Source organism: Caretta caretta, chromosome 4 (genome assembly GCF_965140235.1).
Source record: "Caretta caretta isolate rCarCar2 chromosome 4, rCarCar1.hap1, whole genome shotgun sequence".
Lineage (NCBI taxonomy): Eukaryota > Metazoa > Chordata > Testudines > Cheloniidae > Caretta > Caretta caretta.
Window position 1 is genome coordinate 35355712 of NC_134209.1, and position 22077 is coordinate 35377788.

The 22077-nt window shown below is 42.7% G+C and overlaps 1 protein-coding gene across 4 annotated transcripts in view; it reads right to left on the minus strand.

The window, feature by feature from the left end:
- Positions 1–22077, minus strand: part of UNC5C (unc-5 netrin receptor C) — a 349485-nt gene that overhangs the window by 24929 nt on the left and 302479 nt on the right. For all 4 annotated transcript variants that reach the window (XR_012668038.1, XM_075127533.1, XM_048847236.2 and 1 more), the window contains 3 exons: positions 19812–19899; positions 6399–6567; positions 2637–2870 (listed from right to left, as the gene is read on the minus strand). Coding sequence is in view for 3 of the 4 variants with exons in the window: in XM_075127533.1 (XP_074983634.1) it covers positions 2637–2870; positions 6399–6567; positions 19812–19899 (491 nt within the window). In the remaining variant the exon portion in view is untranslated. The remainder of the gene's footprint in view (positions 1–2636; positions 2871–6398; positions 6568–19811; positions 19900–22077) is intronic.

Genomic DNA, 22077 nt, shown 5'->3' on the forward strand with positions numbered 1-22077 from the left:
CAGGGCCTTGCCAGATCAAAATACATTGCAAGGCCTCGTTCATAGTCCTTCATTCTGAGGCCAACCTACTTTTTCCCTTCCAAAGCCTCTTTATTTTCCACAAACTGTGGTTGAAGTGCTCATCCTCTGCTGAAGAAAGCAGACGATGCGAATATCACTCTGTGGACAGGAGGCCACAAGGCACTTGTTCACAAGTCAACTGTCAACTGTCGCCCACCCTTGTAAGCCCAAACATGGTACCATTGATTCAGTGATAGGCCCAGAAGGACTCTTCAGATCTGACTCCAGAAGACACAACATTGCCAGCACCGAGCCCTTTGTAGTACATTCTGAATAAATAACTGAGAGCTGGAGAGGAAGTGAGGGATGAACCAGCAAATTACAAAAGAGGATTTTCCCTCCATTTTACTCAACTGTTCTTGTGACCCTTCGCACAGTCTTATTTATTCAGGTGAACTTTACTGGACAGAGTTCCAAATGCTCAAATAAACGTTAAAAAAACCCCACTGAAAGGTGCCTAATAGAACTCAGGCATCTCCTGTTGCTCAAGCTTTCCGCTCAAACTCACAGCAGCGTTCAAACAGCTCCACCATTTGCTACAAGGCAGCTTTGAATCACTTATTTTCACCTCAGAGCTTAATAAACCAATGAAAATTCCATTAAGACCACTTGGGGCACCTTAGAGACTAACCAATTGGTTAGTCTGTAAGCTGCCACACGTCCTCCTTTTCTTTTTGCGAATACAGACGAACACGGCTGCTGCTCTGAAACCTGTCATTAAGACCACGTGGGCCAAAGGGTATAGAGGCATAAGGGCAGCTTGGCTTTTGGAGATCCTCGGCCTCGCTGGAACAGAAGTCCCTTTTTCCAACTTTTAAAGAAAAAGAAATCACACTATGAGAAAATAATTATGGTTTCCAAAGGGGTTCAGCTCTGACAAAATCATAATTCGCTAGATCAAGTTCTCAGCCGCTTTATAAACAAACTCAGTGCTAGCCTCCACTCCGCTCTTCAGTCCACTGCTTTGCTAAATTTCTCATAGCTATAGAAAGTACTCCCACCACTCCAGTGACAAACATAATAAACTGTAATGTCCAGGAAGACAGGATACTAGGCAGCATTTGAGATGAAAATGGAATTTTCCAGCCACAGTGAAGTCAATACTCTGAGAAACACAAACATTTCCCATATTGAGGCAGTGGGTGTGCACATGTTATGTGGCCTGTTTCTAAGTAAAGCTGTTAACATTGTTCTTCTGTACACAACACACAATTCATGCTGCTTACACATCACTGGCAGTGTCGCTAATCGGGCTTCGATTAGAGTCAGGCTTTGAACTCTTCTTGCTACATAGATGGCATCTGTAGATCTGGTTATAATTACAGAAAATCTTTCTTTAACCTACATTCTTACATATATGTGCACGAATTAGTATATTGATTATAATAAGCATCTGTCTTTATATGTCTGTTATAGGTACTATATATACACATGTATACATATTTGTATGTAATGTGTGTGTAAACTTATGTATATGCTCGAGTTATATACAGAGAAAGTTAGGTATACAGCTGTAGAAAGCAATAGCCTTGATGTATTTCAGCTGCAAATTCTCAGGACAAAAACCAGCACACAGACAGGTATAACAAAGCAATATAAAAGCAAGTGATTAATGACTCAGGAACTTCTTTTATCATTATCAGCTATTTACAAAGAGGTATTTATACATTTCATCATCTCAAGGGAGCTGGCACTTACCATTAAAAATACATGAATAACGAATGAAGCCTTTGTGCACCTTATGGTCCTTTAATAATGCAAAATCTCAGAATTCAGGTTATGATCCAGGTAAACAAAGGAACAAAGAATTCTGGGGGGAAAACTAGTTCAGCATTTGAGTGAAACCGTTATTCAAAGGACAACCTGGGGTTTGGGTGGTTTTTTTTTTTTTTCTTTCTCTAAAACAGTGTCTTGTTGTCAGGTTCTTCCTCCAATCAAAAATTAAATACAATTAAAATAAAATGATTTAAAAATTATCTAGGACAGGGTTCTCAAACTTTTTTTGCTGGGCCCCCCTTTGGAAAGATTTCAGGCTCTGACCACCCCAACCCCCCCAAAAGTGGTAGCAAGCTACCATACATACTCGTAGGGGCACTAAATGAAGCATGTAATCATTATCCTTGCTGTCAAAGGCGCTGAAGCCTTTCAAAAAGTGGAAAGTAGTGTTACCATATTTCAAGTTCACAAACAGAGGACACTACAGGGAGGAGGGGCAAATAGAGGTGGGGGTAGAGCAATACTATATCGTGCCACCTTTACTTCTGCGCTGCTGCTGGCGGCGGCACTGCCTTCAGAGCTGGGTGCCCGACCAGCAGCTGCCACTCTTCTGCTGCCCAGCTCTGAAGGCAGCGCGTTCGCCAGCAGCAGCACAGAAGTAAGGGTGGCAGTACCGTACCATCTTGCACACACCCCTCCTCCTAATAGTCTTGAGATGCCCTTTTGAGTCAGGACCGCAAGTCTGAGAAACGCTGATCTAGAAAACATAAATTACAAGCCACAGCACACTAATGTAGGGTCTATTCACTGCAATTACTGCAATCCTGCTAGAGCTAGATGGTAAAGCGTATGGCATTTACCTTAAGGGCATCCTGAGTGTCATCCAAGCAGTAGACTCGGATGCTGTATTCCAGCGACGAGCAGGAGAGCGGCCCGAAGATGGCCAGCTTGAGACGTTTTGCTGCTGCTTTGGTGGTTGACTGTCCCACCAGGGCGTAGGTGCTAAGTGTTTCTGTCAGGATATGGCAGGATTCTGGGTCTAGCTGGATGTAGCATGGGGTGGTGAAGTTCTCCTCTCCAACCATCACCACATCCTAAGGGATAAACAGGCAGAGTTAGAGAGCCAAAGCCAGACACCAGAGAAGCCCATTTGTTTTGCATTAATCAGGATTGGGCTAGGGGCCAGACAAAGCCTACTCAGAGATAGAGCCTCGACTGCAGAACTCATCCAAGTCCCAGAATTTATCTTAAGTCCTTCCTGTTTGGGTCATTTTATTAATCAACATTTAACATTCCTCTGCTTCTAGATTCCCTCCTGGGCTGGTACAGGGAGATGCAGCTGCATGCTAATGGTCTATACCTGCCATTGGCTACATAAAACTTTTGATTGTTTTACGTGCAGCATGTAGATGCTTTTAGAGTGATGAGCAGAGCAGGGCGAATTATGTAAAATATCATGGAAATTTTGCAGGAGAAATGCAACAGCATTTGTTGAATGACCTATCTGAGGAATTTTATTTGATCAGCTCCAGACATGAGTACTCAATACATTATCTATGTGAAAAATAAGAGCCTTAATGTCTTAATTTTCATAATCAGTGGTTGTTCGAATTCAGACAGAAGTAACCTCAGTGATGGCTGATTGCCACATGTACAAAGAATATCACCTGCTGCTTCATCAGAATAATCCCTCATGACAAGACTGCCGGGCCAAGGCAAAACACATACAAACCAAATACAAACAGACTGCTTTTTCACCATCAACCCTGTGCTTAGAAGGAAACAGCCCCCCTGCCATTTTCCACATTCAGAACTGTACATTATAGTCTCCACATGGCACAATGTGCTTTAAATAGCTTGGGAAAAAAATAAATAAAAGGTGATAGTAATAGATTGTGCTGCTGCTAAAGCAGCTCTGGGCTGCGTGCGGTGCTGCAGAACTCATCCACTCTGCGTTTGCTGTCATGAGGCGAGGAGCAGGGATCTGGCAGCGGACCGAGCAGCTGGATTCAACCGAGTGTGGGAGCAGATTCAGGACCTCAGGCTAAGGAAGGGCGAATGCAGCACATTTGCAAAGGCGACATCACCTTCTCCAGGGCAGAAGAGAGGCTGCCATCTGCAATGCGGATTACACCCCCCTACCGGCCGCGTCACGAAACAGTTGTGCTGGCCCTGGCAGGAACTCCTTGCCTACGGCAATCCAAGCATCTGTTGGGGGATAGAGATGGAAGAGCTGTTCCAGAAGAGAGAAGCTGAGACTCTCTGTACTGGAGCCACAGACCTTGTAGACTCTGTGGACAGCATGCAAGAACCAGTCTGGTGTCAGCGTGTTTACCTCCAGCAGCGCAACAGCTCTTCCAAGGACAAGAAAGGAGACTGGAGGAAAAAAATCAGGGGATGCCAGGAATGAACAGAAAACAAATGAGAAACATATGTATAGTGCTGGGAGATACTCCACTGGAGTGCAGGTTAGTCAGCTAGATGCGCATGAATTCACTGGCCCTGAAACCATCCCAGTGTGGAGAAAAGCTGGTGCCACAGGCAATATTCTGTCAAGGATAAACCTGGAAATGGGTCCTTGCTGCTGCCAGTCCAGGTGCCACGTCAGTCACGCTGCCCTCATTAAAACCTACTCAGAGGAGGAAGCCAGAGGGTGCCAAATTTCATGAGAGATAGATACAGAACTGATGGCGGTAGAAAAACAGGCTTTTCAGAAGCAAACAAGTCTGCCAGGAGAACAGTTAGGGGAGGTGGCATCTGACAAAATGCACATCCTATGTAGGTACCTCCACTGTCTCTTCCTGTTAAAATAAAGAAACTCTATAAGCATCCTATCACTTCCTTACTCTGGGATCCAGTTACTTCAGTATTACCAGCACTGACTTCAAGCATCCCATCAAGCTCATCAAGGTGTGTTTTGCCCTAATACTCAATGAGTCTGTAATGCTGCATCCTGGTTGCATGCCTCCAGATCAAGATCAAGAAGCAGTGATACACCAACAGTCTGAGCAGCTTACTGCACTCTGAGAATAGCGAGGAAGAGAGATGGACTATACTCTATATTAAATACACTCATATAGCCCAGGTCTTGCAGCTAAGGATTGTTTGCAGCATTGTTGTCATCTGGTACCCTGTTGAAAACAGCAGTACAAACTAGGGAGGTAGGAACCAGTTTGGAAAATACATTCCCTCTTCTAGAATTGATCCCCAGAACTGACCTTTTCACAATATTTTTCATTTGTCCTTTCTTTCTCCCTGCCTTCTGCCCCCATCGCTTCACCATTGTGGCCAGCTAAGACTGAAACCTGACATGTCAGAATCCCACAAAGACGACCACTGTGCTTCTGTATCTAGCTAACCAGAAGCAGGTGTTCCTGAGAACATATGTGTTTATGGAACTGCTTAAGAGCTGGTCTTGGTTTGGCCAAAGATTCAACCTTTAGATTTTTATCCACACCGACTCCAAACTCTAAACCTTTTGCATTGTGCAAGCTAAGTTTACCATGTTTTAAAAGAGACTTCTAAAGAAAAATGCATCTCCATTAAAGAGTGAGTTGGATTCCTCCAATGGGTAATGAATAGTTTTCCTGTCATTTGAACTGTAATCTGAAAATGGCACTGCTATTCACTATTATGAGTTTTGGCACACAGTTTTAATATTAGTGAAAGTCTATATAGAAAACCAGTCCTCAGTTGTAAATATACCAGTTGTAAAACTATTTGCAGTTTATCCCTGGTTCATATTGGACAGATACTTCTTTCTCTGTCTCAAAGAGAGCACTGAAGTGTTACAAGCTCCTTCTGCATTGCAGGGCATGTTCAATGTCCTCCCTTGCTTGGTAGCCAGCGAAAAGGAAGATGAGATAAATCCAAAAAGACAGCTTTAATTCCAACCCTCCTGACTGTGTGTACTCATTTGAAATAGCACGCATTGACCAGGAGCGTGCCTCAGTGCAGAGCGAACTGCAGAGATAGGGGAAGAGAGGAGCTAAAGAAAAATACAAGCAACCTTCCATGAAGACTCAAGATGAAACTCACTGTCCTTAAATGCTGTGGCAAGCTAGCAGCCCTAGGGTTAAATATTTCTCTTGTGCATGAGACCGGCCTGGTGAAGGTTAGTTCTCAAAGGGTAAATCCACCTGGTCGTTAACAAAGCAGAGCCAGGCAGAAAGCACTGTGCAAGTTTCCCGCAAACAACTCTGCTGACATGCCTCCAGACCTCTTTTGAGCAGACCTGGCTAGTCATGAGTAATTTTGCGACGATATTCATTTTGTGTCACAAACAAAAGTGCAATAAAGACTGGGTCAGAGCCCTACGTCCATTTCACTTTTGACCTGAATTATATTTGAACTGAGTTATCCAGAGCTGAGAGGCTTGTGCTCTCCAGTGCACCAGGTAACTATTTCCAGTGCTTGTATAACCACATAGATACCTGAGGGCACTGCTGAGTCCATTGCCAGCAAAATGTTTCACCCACGAAAATCCCAAACTTTAGGCATCAAAGTTATACACATATATTTGGGTTTGGTTTTTGTGTGTGTGTTTCCTTAAGACAAAGAGGGTGAGTGCTCTGTTCAGTCATGGCATATGCTGGAAGTCTGTAATCTCACTGTGAACTCACCTCCCACTGTCCCTGGGCTGCTTGATTCTTCAGCTGGATCTTCCAGTCCTCTGTGTTTGGCTCTGCGCAATGGTGCATAGTTAGAATGACAGGCCGTGTCAGCAAAGCTCCTGGAGGCCCGCAGCTCACCACGGGGGTCAAAAGCGTTTGACTGTCTTCCACTGGTGGCCTGACAAGATTACGAAAAGACATGTTTGTTAGCTGAATTTAAAAGGACCCAGATGCAGCCAGAGTAAAGAAAAGGTCCTTGTCGCAAAAGGATTGGAAACGCACACTTACAGATTTCCACTTTCACAAAGATTTTTGTAAAAAGCACCTGTTTGTTGGGGCGGAGAGAATAAAGAGCAAATAACACCTCATGTTTACAGAGCACCCTTTATTCCTAAAGATGCCAGTGCCGACCAGGAACACAGGCATCATTTCACTCATCAGTGAAGTGCAGCCAGCAGTCTTTAACACAGAGAAAACGTGAATGTGGGCTGTTGAAAGCACCATGAGTGAGAATTTTTCACTGCCTAGACTAGAATTTTAGTGACCGCATGTGAAACGTCACGAGAGGATTCTCGTAACTGGACTGTCCATATGTTATGGGCACACTTTAAAAAAAATGCATTCTGGTTTTAGATCCACCAGTATTGCAATATGATTACCAGATCCAGTGATATTCCCTTAAATTAAAAGAACCAGTAACATATCTACAAGCATAATGAACTTTTAAAATGTGCCCACAGTGGATAGATGTAGTGTGTATGGGAGAAGGAAAAAAGGGAAGAAAAGGTGAGGGGATAGGTGCAACATGTCACACACACTTACAAGAGTGGCAATATACAATGTGATAACGAGGAGGGTGGTAGTGAAATATCTGCAATGAGGGTAGAGTAAATTAAAAACGAAGGAGAATTTGTAGTGGGCTTTAGCAATGGACCACCGGGAGTGGATGAGAGGAATGTAAAAAATAAATAAATCCCAGAATAACTACTGGGGAGTTTAAAATCATAGGATACTGTACTCACGAGTGACTTTAGCCACCCAAACATCTGGTGGCTGACAAAGATAGCAAAACATGGATTATCAAAGACATCCCTAAATTATATAGAGGACAAACTCATGATCCAGAAACCAGGAAATCCAACCATAGGAAAAGCCATCCTGGATGTAGTTCTTATAAACAGGGAGGGAATGAATGAGAGTGTGAGTGCTTAGTGCAGCTAAGCTACTTGAATTTAACATAGTATGCAATGGGTTCACAGGCCCCTGGGTGGCTCACGGCTGAGTCCTCTAGGTCCAATTCTGAAAACACTTAATCATGTATGGACCTGTAATTCATTTAAACTTTGCCATTGATTTCTTTGGGACTACTCATATTAGCAAAAGTATGTATGTGCATAAATGTCTGCAGAATCAGGGTCTTTGTCTCAACCAAAAAAAAAAAATGCTAAAAATAATGTAAACCTTGGGTAAAATTTTCAGAAGAGTCTATGTGATTTAGGAGCCCAAGTCCCATTTTCAAAAGTGACTCAGGCACTTAAGTCATTGAAAGCCAAGTTTTGACAGTCATTTTTGAAAATGGGATTTAGGTGCTTTTGAAAATTCTACCCCTTGTCAGTATAGTTATTGGTAAAAAGCAGACAAATGAAGGCTGACATGGAAAAGCTGAAATCTCTATAAAACAGCAAATCCAGATTATATATATATCTGTGCGTCCTATGACAATTAGCTAATGAATTTACTAAACTAATGGTAATTATTTTTTAAAAGTCATGGACTGAAAAGTAACAAACGTAGTATGTATCTTTCAAAAAGAGTAAAATACAGCAATTCTGTCAACTATCATCTGTTAACCACGTTGTTTTGACATGGCAAAACAAAAAACAAACAAACTCCTGAACAACCAACCACTTATAGGGAAAAAAATTCGACTGAATTTTGTAGTCTCTTCATTGATTTCATTGGGAGCTGGATAAGTCCCTTACAAAAGAGACACAAAATCACAAGGTCACATTTTCAACAAAATATTCCTTATTTTTCAATAAATAACATTTAAATAATTTAGCAGTAAATAACCAATACCTTAAACCATTCGCAGACTTACGTTTCTCTCCTGTACTTCACTACAGTACTTTGGATATTAGTGGATTCAGATTTGTAAAAACTCCTGGAGGAGTCTTTCTCAGTAGGTTAAAAAGAGCATGACTTGTTATTAGAAAATCTTTAAAATCACAGTTTTTGTATTTACAGTCACAGCTGTGGCAAACCCACAGACTTAAACATCTGGTTAACTTAACTCCATCTTAAGGGCAACTGAACCATGAGGGCGGGGGGGAAGCATATTGACTTATAAAGAACAAGTCATGTCACACAAACATGATAGATTTTTGGATTGAACTATAAAATTAGTGGACAAAATTAATGCAGCAGGTATAATGTATCTTGCCTTACGTAAAGCCTCTTCTACAGTATCTTAAATCTTTTTGCCTGAATAGTTAAAAATTGGCTTGGATGTAAGCACTGTTGTATGGAGTAAAAAGAGGCTGACTGGACATAATAATAATAATAATAATAAAAAAGTAATGACAGCACTTAAAGCGATCTCAAAGAAGTATTAAGTCAGTCATTGGCCTATGACAGATTTTCATTACAATATAACAAATGTTAGGGCTCAGACAGAGAGAGGGCCTGATTCTGGTCTGCTTTGCAACATATGCAGCCATTTACGCTTGCACAAACCAAGTGCAAATTAAGCATTAAATACTATCGCGTCCTAATGGAACCACTTTACAGCCATTTTGCACAGGAATAAATGACTACACAAGCAGCAGTGTGGTGGGGAACCAGGCCCAGAATGGTTAAATAGTCTCTGAGTGGGATGGGAAGCAGATGTAACACTAGAGAGGAAAGGTCAAATGGACTAATATGCCAGTCACGGAGGTCAGGCTATCTGCATCAACCTGCATATCTGCAAGCTGGTAATGACCTGATAATGATGAGACAAGTGGAGTCTCACATGGTGTTCCCCAAGTAGTAAATAGTAACTGAAAAACCAGAAGACAAAAGCATACCTATGAGATTTATCTCCAATTTTAAGTGTACACAAAACATTTTCTCAGTGCTTGTGCCCTTCTCGTGGGCATATACAACATGGCACCATCATGAATCGCCTCATGCCCAGAAAAGAACAGAAAACATACAGTTGTGGGGACAATTGATGCTGCATTCTCTATTTGCCGGTCAAATGCACACTCAGACTCTACCTGTCAGTGCCCTGGATGAGGGCAGTTATGTCTAGTGGTTAGAGCGGGAGTCAGTCAGGAATCAGAGCCCAGGATCACAGGCAGGGTCAGAGGCCAGATGCCAGAGCCAAGGTTCAGAGCTGAAGTCAGGAATTGGAGCTGAGGGTCAGGACCAGGTTACCAGAGCGAGGCAAGGCTATGGCCAAGCAGGACAGGAGCTATCGCAGCCATGGGCAAATGCTTTGAGCAGCCACTGAACTGCTGCTGGGCTTCAGAACTGCTGACTCTTCCTACCAATCAGGTCTGGCAGTCAATCTGGCATCCTACTACAGGCCATCTGTACTCATTAGGTTGCCTGGAGACTGGCAGTGCTGCAGGCCCTGACTCCTGCCCCATCATCCACCATTTGCTAGCAACTGACCTAGCTCAGTGTTTTCTAATGTTTGAGCCAATTTTGTGACTACAGATAACCTAACCCACTTTAAGCCTTTGAAAACAGCAATGTAAGGAGGTTTAGTCTACTGGAGGGCAACAGACGTCGGTGTCATTTAACGAGAGAAATACTGTTCCCATTGACATCAGTGACAAAACTCTCACTGACTTCAGTGAGGTAAGGATTTCACCCAACATTTTTACTCATGATTTAGAGGAAGGTATAAATAATAGCACATTCATTAAATAAATAATAAGAATAATGAAAAAGGCAGTTGTTGTGAGCACCAGTGAAAACGAGGAAATAATGCAAAGGGATTTAGAGAGGTTAAAAATATAGGCAGGATACAAAAACTATTAATTCTAGAAAAATGCAAGCTAATAGTTCGGGGGGAACAATCCAAAACACAGTTATGTCACAGCAAGGAAAGCAGTAAAAGTGAAGAAAATGTAGGCTAACAGTATGCGTCAAACTAGATGTCATCTCGCAGTGTAATAAGGTGGCAAAAAATAAGCCAGTATGATTTTGGGCTATATAGGAAGAGGCAAGTAACACGTTCAAGGAAGTGATAATCCCTTCTCTACACAGCTCTAGTGAGACTGCATCTAGGTTACTGCATAAAAGGGACACTGAAATCTACTGGATTGAACAAAAGTTTCCCAAACCAACTAGCTGAAACTTTGAAAAATGAGTCATTTAAAATTAGTCTGGACAACCCAATGGACTACACAACATAGAGAAAACATCCTGCAATTGCCACAGGGATGGATGAAAATGGCCCAACAGATTTTGTTCATCTCTAATTGTCTCTAATTTCCATCCAAACAAAGGAGTAGACATAAATATGGTTAATGAGAACAGACACAGTTGCATTAGCTAGGATAAAAATAATCGAAATATAAACCCTTCTGTTTCCACCACTAATTGATGGGGATTAGGGAAAAAAACTTCCCTGTGGGCAGGTTATTCTGTAATTGTCCATTTTAGGGATTATTCATTCTTCCTCTGAAGCAACTGGTACTTGACAATGTTAGAGACATGATCCTGGACTGGATGGACCTTGGGTCTGATCCAGTATGGCAATTCCTGTGTTCCTATGAGTCACAGAAGACCCCTTTCAAGTGCTGGATTTAGGTTTGATGGAGGAAAGGGGGATTATTTTCATGAAGGGAGAAAACCTACCAACATCTTTACAAATAATGGGGTCAGATCTTTCTTGCAGGCCTTGATTCAACAAAGCCCACAAGCATATACTTAACATTAAGCATGAGAGCAGTCCTACTGAAATCAATGGGATTAGTCATCTGTTTATGTGCTTGGCAGGACTGGGGCCTTAGCTACATCAGTATAAATCTGAAGTAACTCCACTGAAGTCAGAGGAGCCCCTCCTGGTTTACGCTGGTGTAAATGAGAGCAGAATTCAGCTCATTGTTTACCGGTGAAAAGTATACAACAACTGAAAGTTCTTAAAACATTACCAGATACTTTTCCCTCCTACATTTGCTAGTTAAGAACAATCTGCTATTAAAATTCCCCATTTATTCATAATATACAGACTTTTCACAACCAGCTTTATACCTTTAATGGAGTTATTCATTCAAGTAGGTCCCACTGTAATAAAACATATCACTTCCATTAAGGTAGTTACGACCTTCTGGCCATTGTTGTCTTCATTCAGGCTGCAGATGGGAGCACTCTTAGAGAAATCTCCCCTTTTCAACAGGCACGCATTGCTGTCAGCAGTGCTTAACTGTGGATTTTACCGGTAACCATAGCTGTTCTTAAAAAACCCCACAACAAAATAGGAAGCAGAGGACGGAGTGGGGAGAGAGGAATAAATAACTCATAGCAACAGATGGTCACCCTTCTAGTCAGGTTAATGGGAAGTTTGGAGAGAGGGACATTTTATTTTCTCTTTACTGCTGGTCCATGTTTTTGCTGTCTCTCTCCCTTTTAAGTTAAAACCTAGTGTCCTGGATTGATCCCAGGGTTCTTCTGCCTGGTTCTATCTATGGAGGAAAGAAGAAATGAAGTTTCTGTCCCCTTCGATGGCTGTTGGAGCATTTTGGCTTTTGTTTTGAATGCTTCATTGACATTAATGGGCAAACTGCTGAAACTAGAAGATTAATTTTGTCTAGGATAGTTGGGGAGAATGGGATGGAGGGGAATGGGGCAGAGGGTTTTAGCAGATTTTTTTTTTTTTTGGCCACTCAGATTAAGAGTTTACTGGTGAAAATGGCAAACTTACACCCTGGAGCAAATTAATCAGTAATTCCACCGTTATCGGTTTCTGGAGGAGGCTTAATTGTCTCAACCCAAGGTTTGAAATACCTCTGCTACCCAGAGTCATGGGTTCAAATCATGGCAGAGCTGTCGCAGCCCCTCTTTGTTCTTCTGAGGTAGATACATTGAAATCCACACAAGTTTCAGTTTAAGTGGGTCTCTTGGGTGTGTCGTTCAGAATTCAGGTCCTGTCTGCCTTTTACGGTTGTTAGATTTCCAGTGGTACTTTTCATATGGGTCTTCCCTGCAGAGCCAATGGCCAGTACTTCCTCTCCCCAACAGCTGCAGTAGCTGCATTTTACTGGTGCTGATTCTACACAGCTATGAAGTGCTTTGGAATGAAAGGTGCTGTATAAATATCTGTTATTATTCTGTACCCAGAAAGCAAAATTGGGACTTTTGTGCAGCTGTGCTGAAGAGCACAGGGCACTTTCCCTGGTATTGTGAAATGCAGCCTCATTTGCATCTCTGCAGTGTCTCCTGCTGTACATATTAAACTAGAGTGCCTGGTGCAGGAACAAAATCCTGATGGCCTTCACGGTGCCATGTTTAATAAGATTCTTCCTAAAGCTGTGCAAAGCCTACAGGGTTTGGTTCACGTAAGAACACATGAACTGCCATACACGATCAAATCAATGGTCCATCAAGAACAAAAGCCTGTTTCCAGCAATGACTGGTTCCAGATGTTTCAGAAGAAGACATAAAGCCCCCTTAATGGCTAATTATGCAATAACGTGCTCAACAGAAGCCTGTACTTTGGTGCATGAGGGATTAAGGTTTGTTGGAAGGTTTGAGTTTGACAAACAACCCCAGTGCTGACCTTTTGGGGGCCCCAATATTCCACCCCTCCAACACATACTAAAAAAGTGAATAGGGGAGCCCCTTGTGCTGCTCGGGGCCCTAAAAAATTGCTTCGTCTTCTTATTCCTAGTGCCAGCTCTGGCCCAAAAGAAACAATCCCCCAAACTTTCCAGGCTGTAAAACATACATATCCAAGAAACTCATCTACTTTTGCCTCCAAGAGGAGGGAGGAACAAGATTGTCTCTTCCTCCGCCTCCTGCCTCCCAAGCCCAGCGAACCCTTCTGGAAACGTTCACATGGAGTGGTGTTCCCCATGTTCCATCAGGCACTGTCACTGCATTTCATCCAAACGGTCCTCGGGTGGGGAGTCCAGACAGAATCATTCCCTCTCATACTCAAGGGAACAGGATAGGAAAACCCTCCACTTCCCACTCCAGCAACTTTGCACTAAGCTGCCAGAGCAGATAGCAATGGAACCCGCATGGATTCCCTAGAACCCACAGGCAATTGGTCTTCATTTTTTAGCACATGATTGCTAGGTAAGACCTGAGAGTTGACTAGCAACCTTGTTAGGAGAAACTACAAACTTCTACCTCTTAGTGCACAGCCACTGCAGTACAAGAGCATTTCCCTGACTTGCTGCTCCATGGAATTCAATTAGGATATTTTCTGACCCTCCCCAACAAAAGAGACACATTACGTAGGACGGACCCTGGTTGAAATTCCTCTGAAGGTCACAATGTAGATGTGGCACTTCCATAGGCCAAGAGAGAAGGCCACCTAGCCCCAGGAGGCAGCAAAGAGGGAAAGAGGACAGTGAGCACACTCCTGAAGACAGCAATGGTGTGCAGAGAGTCTGATGACATGTGGGAAGAGGGTGGCTGTTGGCCAGGAGGAGGGACGCCTGTTTGGAGAACATTCCTGTGGATTTTTCTGCGCATTTCCCCACTATGCAAACATCCTCCTCCCTACCACAACCAGTTCACAAACATAGTGAACATTCAACTCTGGCTTAGTTCAATTGGGTTCAAGGTCAACACGAAAGCTTCACTCAGTTCTGTTATTGCCAAGTGGGATCCAGCTGGCAGCCCACCCTGTTCAAAGCAATAGGAGTAAATCATATAGAAAAACATCCTGCTAGAAAGCAGTAAATAGAGAAAACCACTCTTGCCTGTCCCTACCTTAACACATTTACAGAAAACAACTGTCCTGTGACTGCCTTGAAGGGGCACCAGCAATTATTATGAACCATTAGAGCCCCACTTCACTGCAGGAAAGGTAAAATTTTCACAGAGATCCTCCTGATCTCACACACTTTAATGGGGATGAAATGAAAGAAAAGCCTCACAGTGCTCCGACACCCAGTCCTTTCAGTCATCGGAAAGAACAGCGTTATTAGGTTGTGGAGGGAACTCTGTCAAATTCTAGTTACTAGAGGGCTCCTGCAAAATAGATCTAGCAGGGAAGAGTTTAGAAGAGCATGGGAGGAAAGAGAGGGAAGGACTTTGAGGAAGAACAGATTTCCTGATTTAGCTTGAGCTATTAGAATTGCTTCATATTTTTCTGAAACAAGTGTGAACTAAATCTCAGGGGGCTGCAGATATGTCCCCAAACTCTGTGCTACTCTCGCTATGCTACTTAGGGTAAGTCTAAGAGGACCAAATTCCATTCCCAGTTACATTCATATATCTGAGAGCAGGGTCTGGCTCAAAGTTTCCATTATAAATCCCATGTTCCAGTTTTATATTTGGACTTTCAAATGTCATCAGCTGGAAATGCTCTAAAGGATTTTTCAGGCTAGGCACAATACATTTCCCATAAGTTATTTTGATCAGTTTGCTGAAAATATCTATGGAGGGTACACACACAAAGTTAAACTCCTCAGGATTTCCAAGGGTTTATTTTCCAAACTCAAGCCCACACTTCACCTTAAAAAGTGAATGTCTGAAGCTAGTCCTTTATGTATTATTCTCTTCTGGGTTTCTTTAGCAGTGCAAGCTAGCTTGCTGCATCTATGTGCTGCTCATTAAATTCACCACATTGCTGTTCCTGGGTGTTTGAGGAGGGGACAGGTTGATGGGTTGGAACCTGGGTGACTGTGGTGTTATAATATGTAGTATAATATGTCTGGGGAAGTGATTGATGGAGTCTGGGGCAGTTTTAAGTGCTCTAGGAATGGTTACAGATAATGCAATAAGGCCCAGATTTTTAAAAGTATTTAGGTGTTGCTGTGTTCAGCATTGCAAGGCCTAACTGATTTAGGGGTCTAAATCTCATTTTCAAAAGTGATTTAGGCACTTAAGAGTTTAAATGCCATCATCTGTCAATGGGATTTTGGCTTCTGCATGCGTAAATCCCTTTTGAAAATGAGATTTAAGCTCCTAAATTAATTAGGAGTTTCAACACTGAGAGCATAAATACCTTTAAAAATCTAGGCCTAAGTAGCTCATGTTAAATATAGTACACACTGTTGCTTTTAGAAAGTGTGAAGAGCATGGAGTTCTAAAGAGGTGCTGGGAAAAATCTAAGTCAAATACATATCTGAATTATTCACTATCACTTAATGGTCCCCATATTAGGAATCTCAGTTAGCAGCAGCCTGATGTGACATACTGCATAGGAGGAAGTGGGCCTCAGAAGGCTTTTCTGCAGTATAGGAATCTGGGAAGAAGTTGCAAGTGGCTGACTGGCCATCCTCCCCGCTGGAGAAAGTAAGGTAGTAGCAGATTGGGACTGAACAATCTCATTATGCTCTGCATACTCTTTACCATGTCTGATCACCCGGTGAAAAGAGCCTATGCCAAGTCCCCCTAGCGTCAACTGGCACCTCCATATATGTATGATGTGCTCTGCTTCCTCCATGGCATATTTGACCTCATGTTCTCCTCGCTCACAAAATCTTTCCTGCAACTGCAAGACCTCCTCCTTCCATTTATGCCTTCATACACACACATTTATTCTGCTTCTCAGGTAGCACTACTTTAAACATGCCCTCTCCAAGATGGTTTTATACACAGTACCACCTGCAGTGCAACTGCTATCATGACTCATGTAGAGTGGATTTTATGGCCTCTAAAGGAAAGTCAAAACAAGGATTGGCCTGCTACGTTGGGTGCCCATCACTGAATGGGAGAAGAGGCAATGATTCCTTCCATGTCTGAAGAAGAACTAGCAGGAGTAATTTCTGGGTGACTCATTTGCACACACTCTGCCTTCCAGAAGGAAGTGAAACAGTGGAGAAGGGCAGAGAAATTTAATGTAGGACACTATCTCAGCTGCACCATTCAAATAAAGCCACAGGAAAGTCTCCTTGGGTTAGCTAGAGTTTCCCTCTTCAAGAGATGGACACTTTTTCAGTACAGGTTGCTAGTCTTTTTAAAAATATAGCCCAAAGTAACATGGAAAAAAATCAATATGGCATGTGAATATAGACGAGGCCATTTTTGTAATTAGCCATTTTCAAAACAGAGGGCATGAATAATGTAAGCATGAAGGTCTTTTTTATTTAATTTTTCTTTAAACAGATTATGTTTCACATGGTTCAAAAGACTAGCAAGCCAGAGAACAGTGCTCAGTATTGTACGGTGTATAAACAGCTGTGGCTAAGTGCATAACAAAAGCTATCAAAGGGCTGAGCCAAAAAATGGATTTAGCTATAAGGAGGAGAAAGAGGCATAACACTGTGTAATGATGACTTAGTTCTGCATTTGTCATTTAGTCTTTGTGCATGTTATTCCAGCCTCACGAATAGGATTTCTCCTTTCTCTTCAGCAGGTTTGCTCAAATTGCTGCTAGTAATACCTTGCCCTTTTAGGCCTCCTTTCTGCCAACATTAAGGGCCAGACTGTGACATGGACCACATGCCGGGAAGTAAGGAGTAAGGAGCACTTTTGTATATCAGGATGCCAGTTACCTAGCCCCTGTGTCTGGGTGTCTAGGAGGAAGCAGGACTACATTTTCTCCCTTGGGCAGGAAGGGGGGGGGAACAGGTAGAGCCTTGGCTCCATTCCTTACTCATTGGCTGGAGTAGTTGAGCCAGTGCAGGGTTAGATAATATTTTGCTAATGGTAGAGGGCAGCCGAAAATTGCTATTCCCTGGGAGCAAGCAAGGTATTGAGATTCAGCAGTGTGTCTCAGAATGACGATGTTGAATCACTCTTCCTGGGGTGATGTAGCCTATGTCTCACCCCAGGCTCTGAATGTGTGCCAAAGGTAATAATCTAGCCCTAAGTAACTTGTCCTAGGTCACAGAGAAGGTTAGGTGAAGAGAGGAGAATATCAAACTGGAAGTTCTCACTCTCAGCCCTCTGTTAGAACCACTAGGTATTATGGTGACAGGTTTCAGAGTGGTAGCTCGGTTAGTCAGTATCAGACAGGCCAGTCCTTGCTTCCAGACAGCCCCACAACCTGAAGCAAATACTCACCAGCAACTACACACCACACGACAAAAACACTAACCCAGGAACCAAACCCTGCAACAAACCCCGGTGCCAACTCTGTCCACATATCTATTCAAGGGACACCATCATAGGACGTAACCACATCAGCCACACTATCAGGAGCTCGTTCACCTACACATCTCCCAATGTGATATGTACCAGCAAGGCCACTCTGCCATGTACATTGGCCAAACTGGACAGTCTCTACGCAAAAGAATAAATGGACACAAATCTGACATCAGGAATTATAACGTTCAAAAACCAGTAGGAGAACACTTCAGTCTCCCTGGTCACTCAATAACAGACTTAAAAGTGGCAATTCTTCAACAAAAAAACTTCAGAAACAGACTCCAATGTGAAATTGCAGACCTGGAATTCATTTGCAAACTGGACACCATCAAATTAGGCCTGAATAAAAAATGGGAGTGGATGGTCATTACAAAAACTAATTTCCCCATACTCATTTCCCCCTACTGTTACTCACACCTTCTTGTCAACTGTTTGAAATGTGCCACCCTCATTACCACTACAAAGGTGATTTTTCCTCTCTTGGTATTCTACTGTTAATTGAATTGTCTTGTTAGCACTGACCCCCCACTTGGTAAGGCAACTCCCATCTTTTCATGTACTGTGTATATATACCTGCTACTGTATTTTCCATTCCATGCATCTGATGAAGTGGGTTTTAGTCCATGAAAGCTTATGTCCAAATAAATTTGTTAGTCTCTAAGGTGCCACAAGGACTCCTCATTGTTTTAGGTATTATGGGTAAAACTTTCAAAAATGCCCAGGAGCCTCATTTACAAAGCTATTTAGGCACCTTAAAGATGCTGAGAGGAGCCCAGTGGGATTGAAAAAAAGTGACTATGAAGGTACACTGCACTTGCTTAGGTGCTTTTGAAAATCCCACTAGGTACCTACCTGCATCTTTTGACACCTAAACACCTTTGTAAATCTATCCCTAGGTGACTTGGGCACTTATAAACCTAAGTCTCATTGTCTTTCACAAGACTTAAGGGGAGCGCTTCAAAGTCACAAACAACACTTAGGCACAAAATTGTATGTGCCTAAATACCATCTGGGCCTTTGAAAGTCTCTCCCTTAGGTTCCAAAGTGCTTAACTCCCTTTTGAAAATGGGGTTTAGTCTCCTTTAATTACTAAGGTGCTTCTGAAAATTTTACCTGACCTCAGACTCTGTCCACATTCTGAATCATATTTTAGTGAGTTAACTAGCAAGTACTTTTCATTTTCCTGTATTAAAATGGGCTCTTATTTCATAAAATGATAGCTTGGTAGAAATTTGATGGTGATGATAATAATTAATCAATTGAATAGGCTATCAGAGGGCTGCATCCTAATCCTGGCTTAACACTTAGCATGTCCTCCCCTCAGCTTCACATCTGGTTTCAGAGGCTTGTGTCAAGACTGCAAACAAGCTGGGAGCCACGGAGGGAAGGAATTTCTTCCAGTGCTGGCCCTCTTTAGAATCGGTCTTCTGAAGAGGAAGGCATGGGCCTGGTGAGGGGTGTATGAAGCTCAGCTGGAAAGTGCCTCCCATTTGGCTGGGAAAGTGGCAGGGAATTCTAGAGAGGTGGTATGCTGACGAAGTAGCTTGAACCTGGACAGTTGCACAGGCACACAAGGTTGGCAAGCCTGTGCTAATTGTGATATGTAGCCTCAGCTCTGAATAGTGGGTAGCATGGAGCTGCAGTGACCCAAGCCATGCCTCAAAACGGTGCTCTCTGGTGGGCACAGGAGGCAATGCACAGGCTATAGCATCCCTATGGATGACCCAATGTACCCTCTTATCCTTTCCCAACCACTGCTTCCTCCACTGGGATTTGTGGTCCCAGGGCAGCATGGAGCATGCAGCCCTTTTCCCTCCTCTATTCAACTGTGCAAAGGCCCTTTGCAGAAGGTTACCACACTCTCTTCCTGCTGCACTTAATTCTTGCTATTCATTATTCTCACTTCTAACTTGGATTCTGCCTCCCCTAAGCTTGAAAGCTTTTTACAGAACCTATAAAAAGCAAATATCAGAGCTGGTTCTGTGGCCGGGTTATCCTCAGCTCTCACCTGTGTCTGCTTTAAAACCAATAAGCAGCCTCAACACAATTGGCTTTGCATAAATATCTGCTGATCAGAGATCGTAGTTAGTATATTTTCTCAGTCCTGTTCTCCGTAATTAGTGCTCAAGCAAATGAACTGCAAGTAGAGTCTTTTACCTCATGTTCTCCTTCCTGTGAACTGTCAAATACATTTCATAGACTCTTCCCGGGGGAACAGCCCCGGCAGGGATCAGCAAACTTACGCCTGTAAAACAGAAGAGACACAAATAAAAGGAAGTGGAGAAAGAGAGGCAACCAGGTCTCTGACGAAGAATGACAGGAGATTTGATGATGAAGCCCTACATACCAGATTCCCAATCAACCCCGAAGAAATAAGGTAATATTTACTGTCGCCCTGGCTTCTGTATCTGTCACTTGATTGGTTACCGGTTCCTCCCATGTGTTTGTTTTGAATTACTGGAGTGGAGAACTGGATATTTCCCCTCCCCCTTTGTTTTATTTAAGGAACAAACAGATGGCTACTCTGTTGCCTACTTTGTAAAATGGGGGGAAAACCAACAATTCTGTCTAAAATTTCAAACAGCTGCAATGGAAAATCTCTCCCCAGGCATTTCTTTTTTAACAAAAAACAACAAAACCCCAAAACAGCAGAGTACTGGCCCAGGAAACAACAAGAGCCATTTCTTTCTGAGAGGAGCTGGTCATGTGGTCAGCATCCAGTGTTTAGAGGTACTTAACTTCTAATTACTCAATAGTTAGGACAAAATGGGGATACTTGACATCCCTTATATGCCCATTCATAAAGAGTGGTCCAGATTCCAATACCCAGTCTTGGCCGGTCAAGTCTGCCCTGCACTGAACACAAGTTAGTGGCAATTAATGATGTGTTTGATTGCAGTGCATTGTGCCTTCGTGATGGCAGTTTCACAGATGTAGTGACTGGCTCCCCAGAAAATGGACAGTTCTTTTTACCACGAGGCACAAGTACTCAGTAGTCCACGCAGCCGGGCAATTCTGGACCAGCTGCCATTGCTGAACTGGAGAGATCAGTAATCTATGGTAGGGATTTTAGTTTCTCCTGCATAAAATTATAACTGGACAGCTGAAGCAAACCTATTAACAGAATATTCACAAGGATATTAGTGTGAGAGGGAGTGTCAGTGTGAGAGTGAGTGTCAGAGTGAGAGTGAGAGAGAGAAAGAGAGAGAGGAAATGGCCTTACAAAATGATTTACCGGACAGTCCTAATCAATATATGAATAGTTTGGGGCCTGGCTACATGAAACCACCTCTCTCTCTATGCAGTACATCCACTCTTGTGACCAGTGGATGTGTTTGAGCTGGAGTCCCTCCCCACTGTTTTAAAAGGGAAGGTACAGCTGGCAGGCTGTTTTTCATGAATGCTTTTGACTTCGGAACTTGTTTCCCTGTGGGTCTGTCACAGCCCAGGTACATTAAGCTTCTGGGCATGCTGCCTCACCCATGTATTTCCTCAGATGTGCAGGGAGGGATTATAGGGACTTTTGACTGTTAATTGGTAGGTAAATATTACTGGAAGCCCACCGTATTGGGTTAGAGCTGATGGATATATTTGTTCCTAAAAAGAAAAAAGAAAAGGAGTACTTGTGGCACCTTAGAGACTAACCAATTTATTTGAGTCTCTAAGGTGCCACAAGTACTCCTTTTCTTTTTTCTTTTTGCGAATACAGACTAACACGGCTGTTCCTCTGAAACCTGTCATATTTGTTCCTGTTTGTTTTAATTATTTTTAAAGTGCCCCTAGCAATAGATATGTACTTCTTCACCTACAAACTGAAATTAATATGTGAATTAAATTATATATGTCTAACAGACTTTGGAGCACATGTGGAAAGCACAGTGTAAAGTAACCTGAGAACAAATTGGCCTCTAAACTAGAAGAGCCTGAACTTCAGGTCTACAGCACTATAGACTAGATTTTGAGCAGAGCTCAGCAAACCACAATCAGGCCAGATTTTGTTTTTCTCCAGAACAGCTCAGCACCCATTTAGGCCCCTAAATGAAACACATTTGATTTTCAAAAGCATTCAGCATCCAGTAAGAAGAATAGGGATCACCAGAGGCTAAGGGGTTTTGGAAATCTAACCATTTCATTTGGTATCTAAATAGGAATGCAGTTGTGTTTTTTGTTTGTTTCTTTTAAATCTGGTCCTGGTTGCAGGTGCTGAGCACTTAAGAAGCTGGCCCTGAATGTGGTGAAGATTTGGTATTCTACCAGATTTGAATATCCACCCCCAGCCCACTTCTCTGAATAGCCCATCACACTGAAGCTGGATTAACTGAAAATTTTGGTTAACTGGAGTCCTGCTATCCAGCTAAATAACAGCATAGCCATTTTCCAAGCTGTAAACATAACTTAGTTTTTTTCCCCCTTTACTAACTTG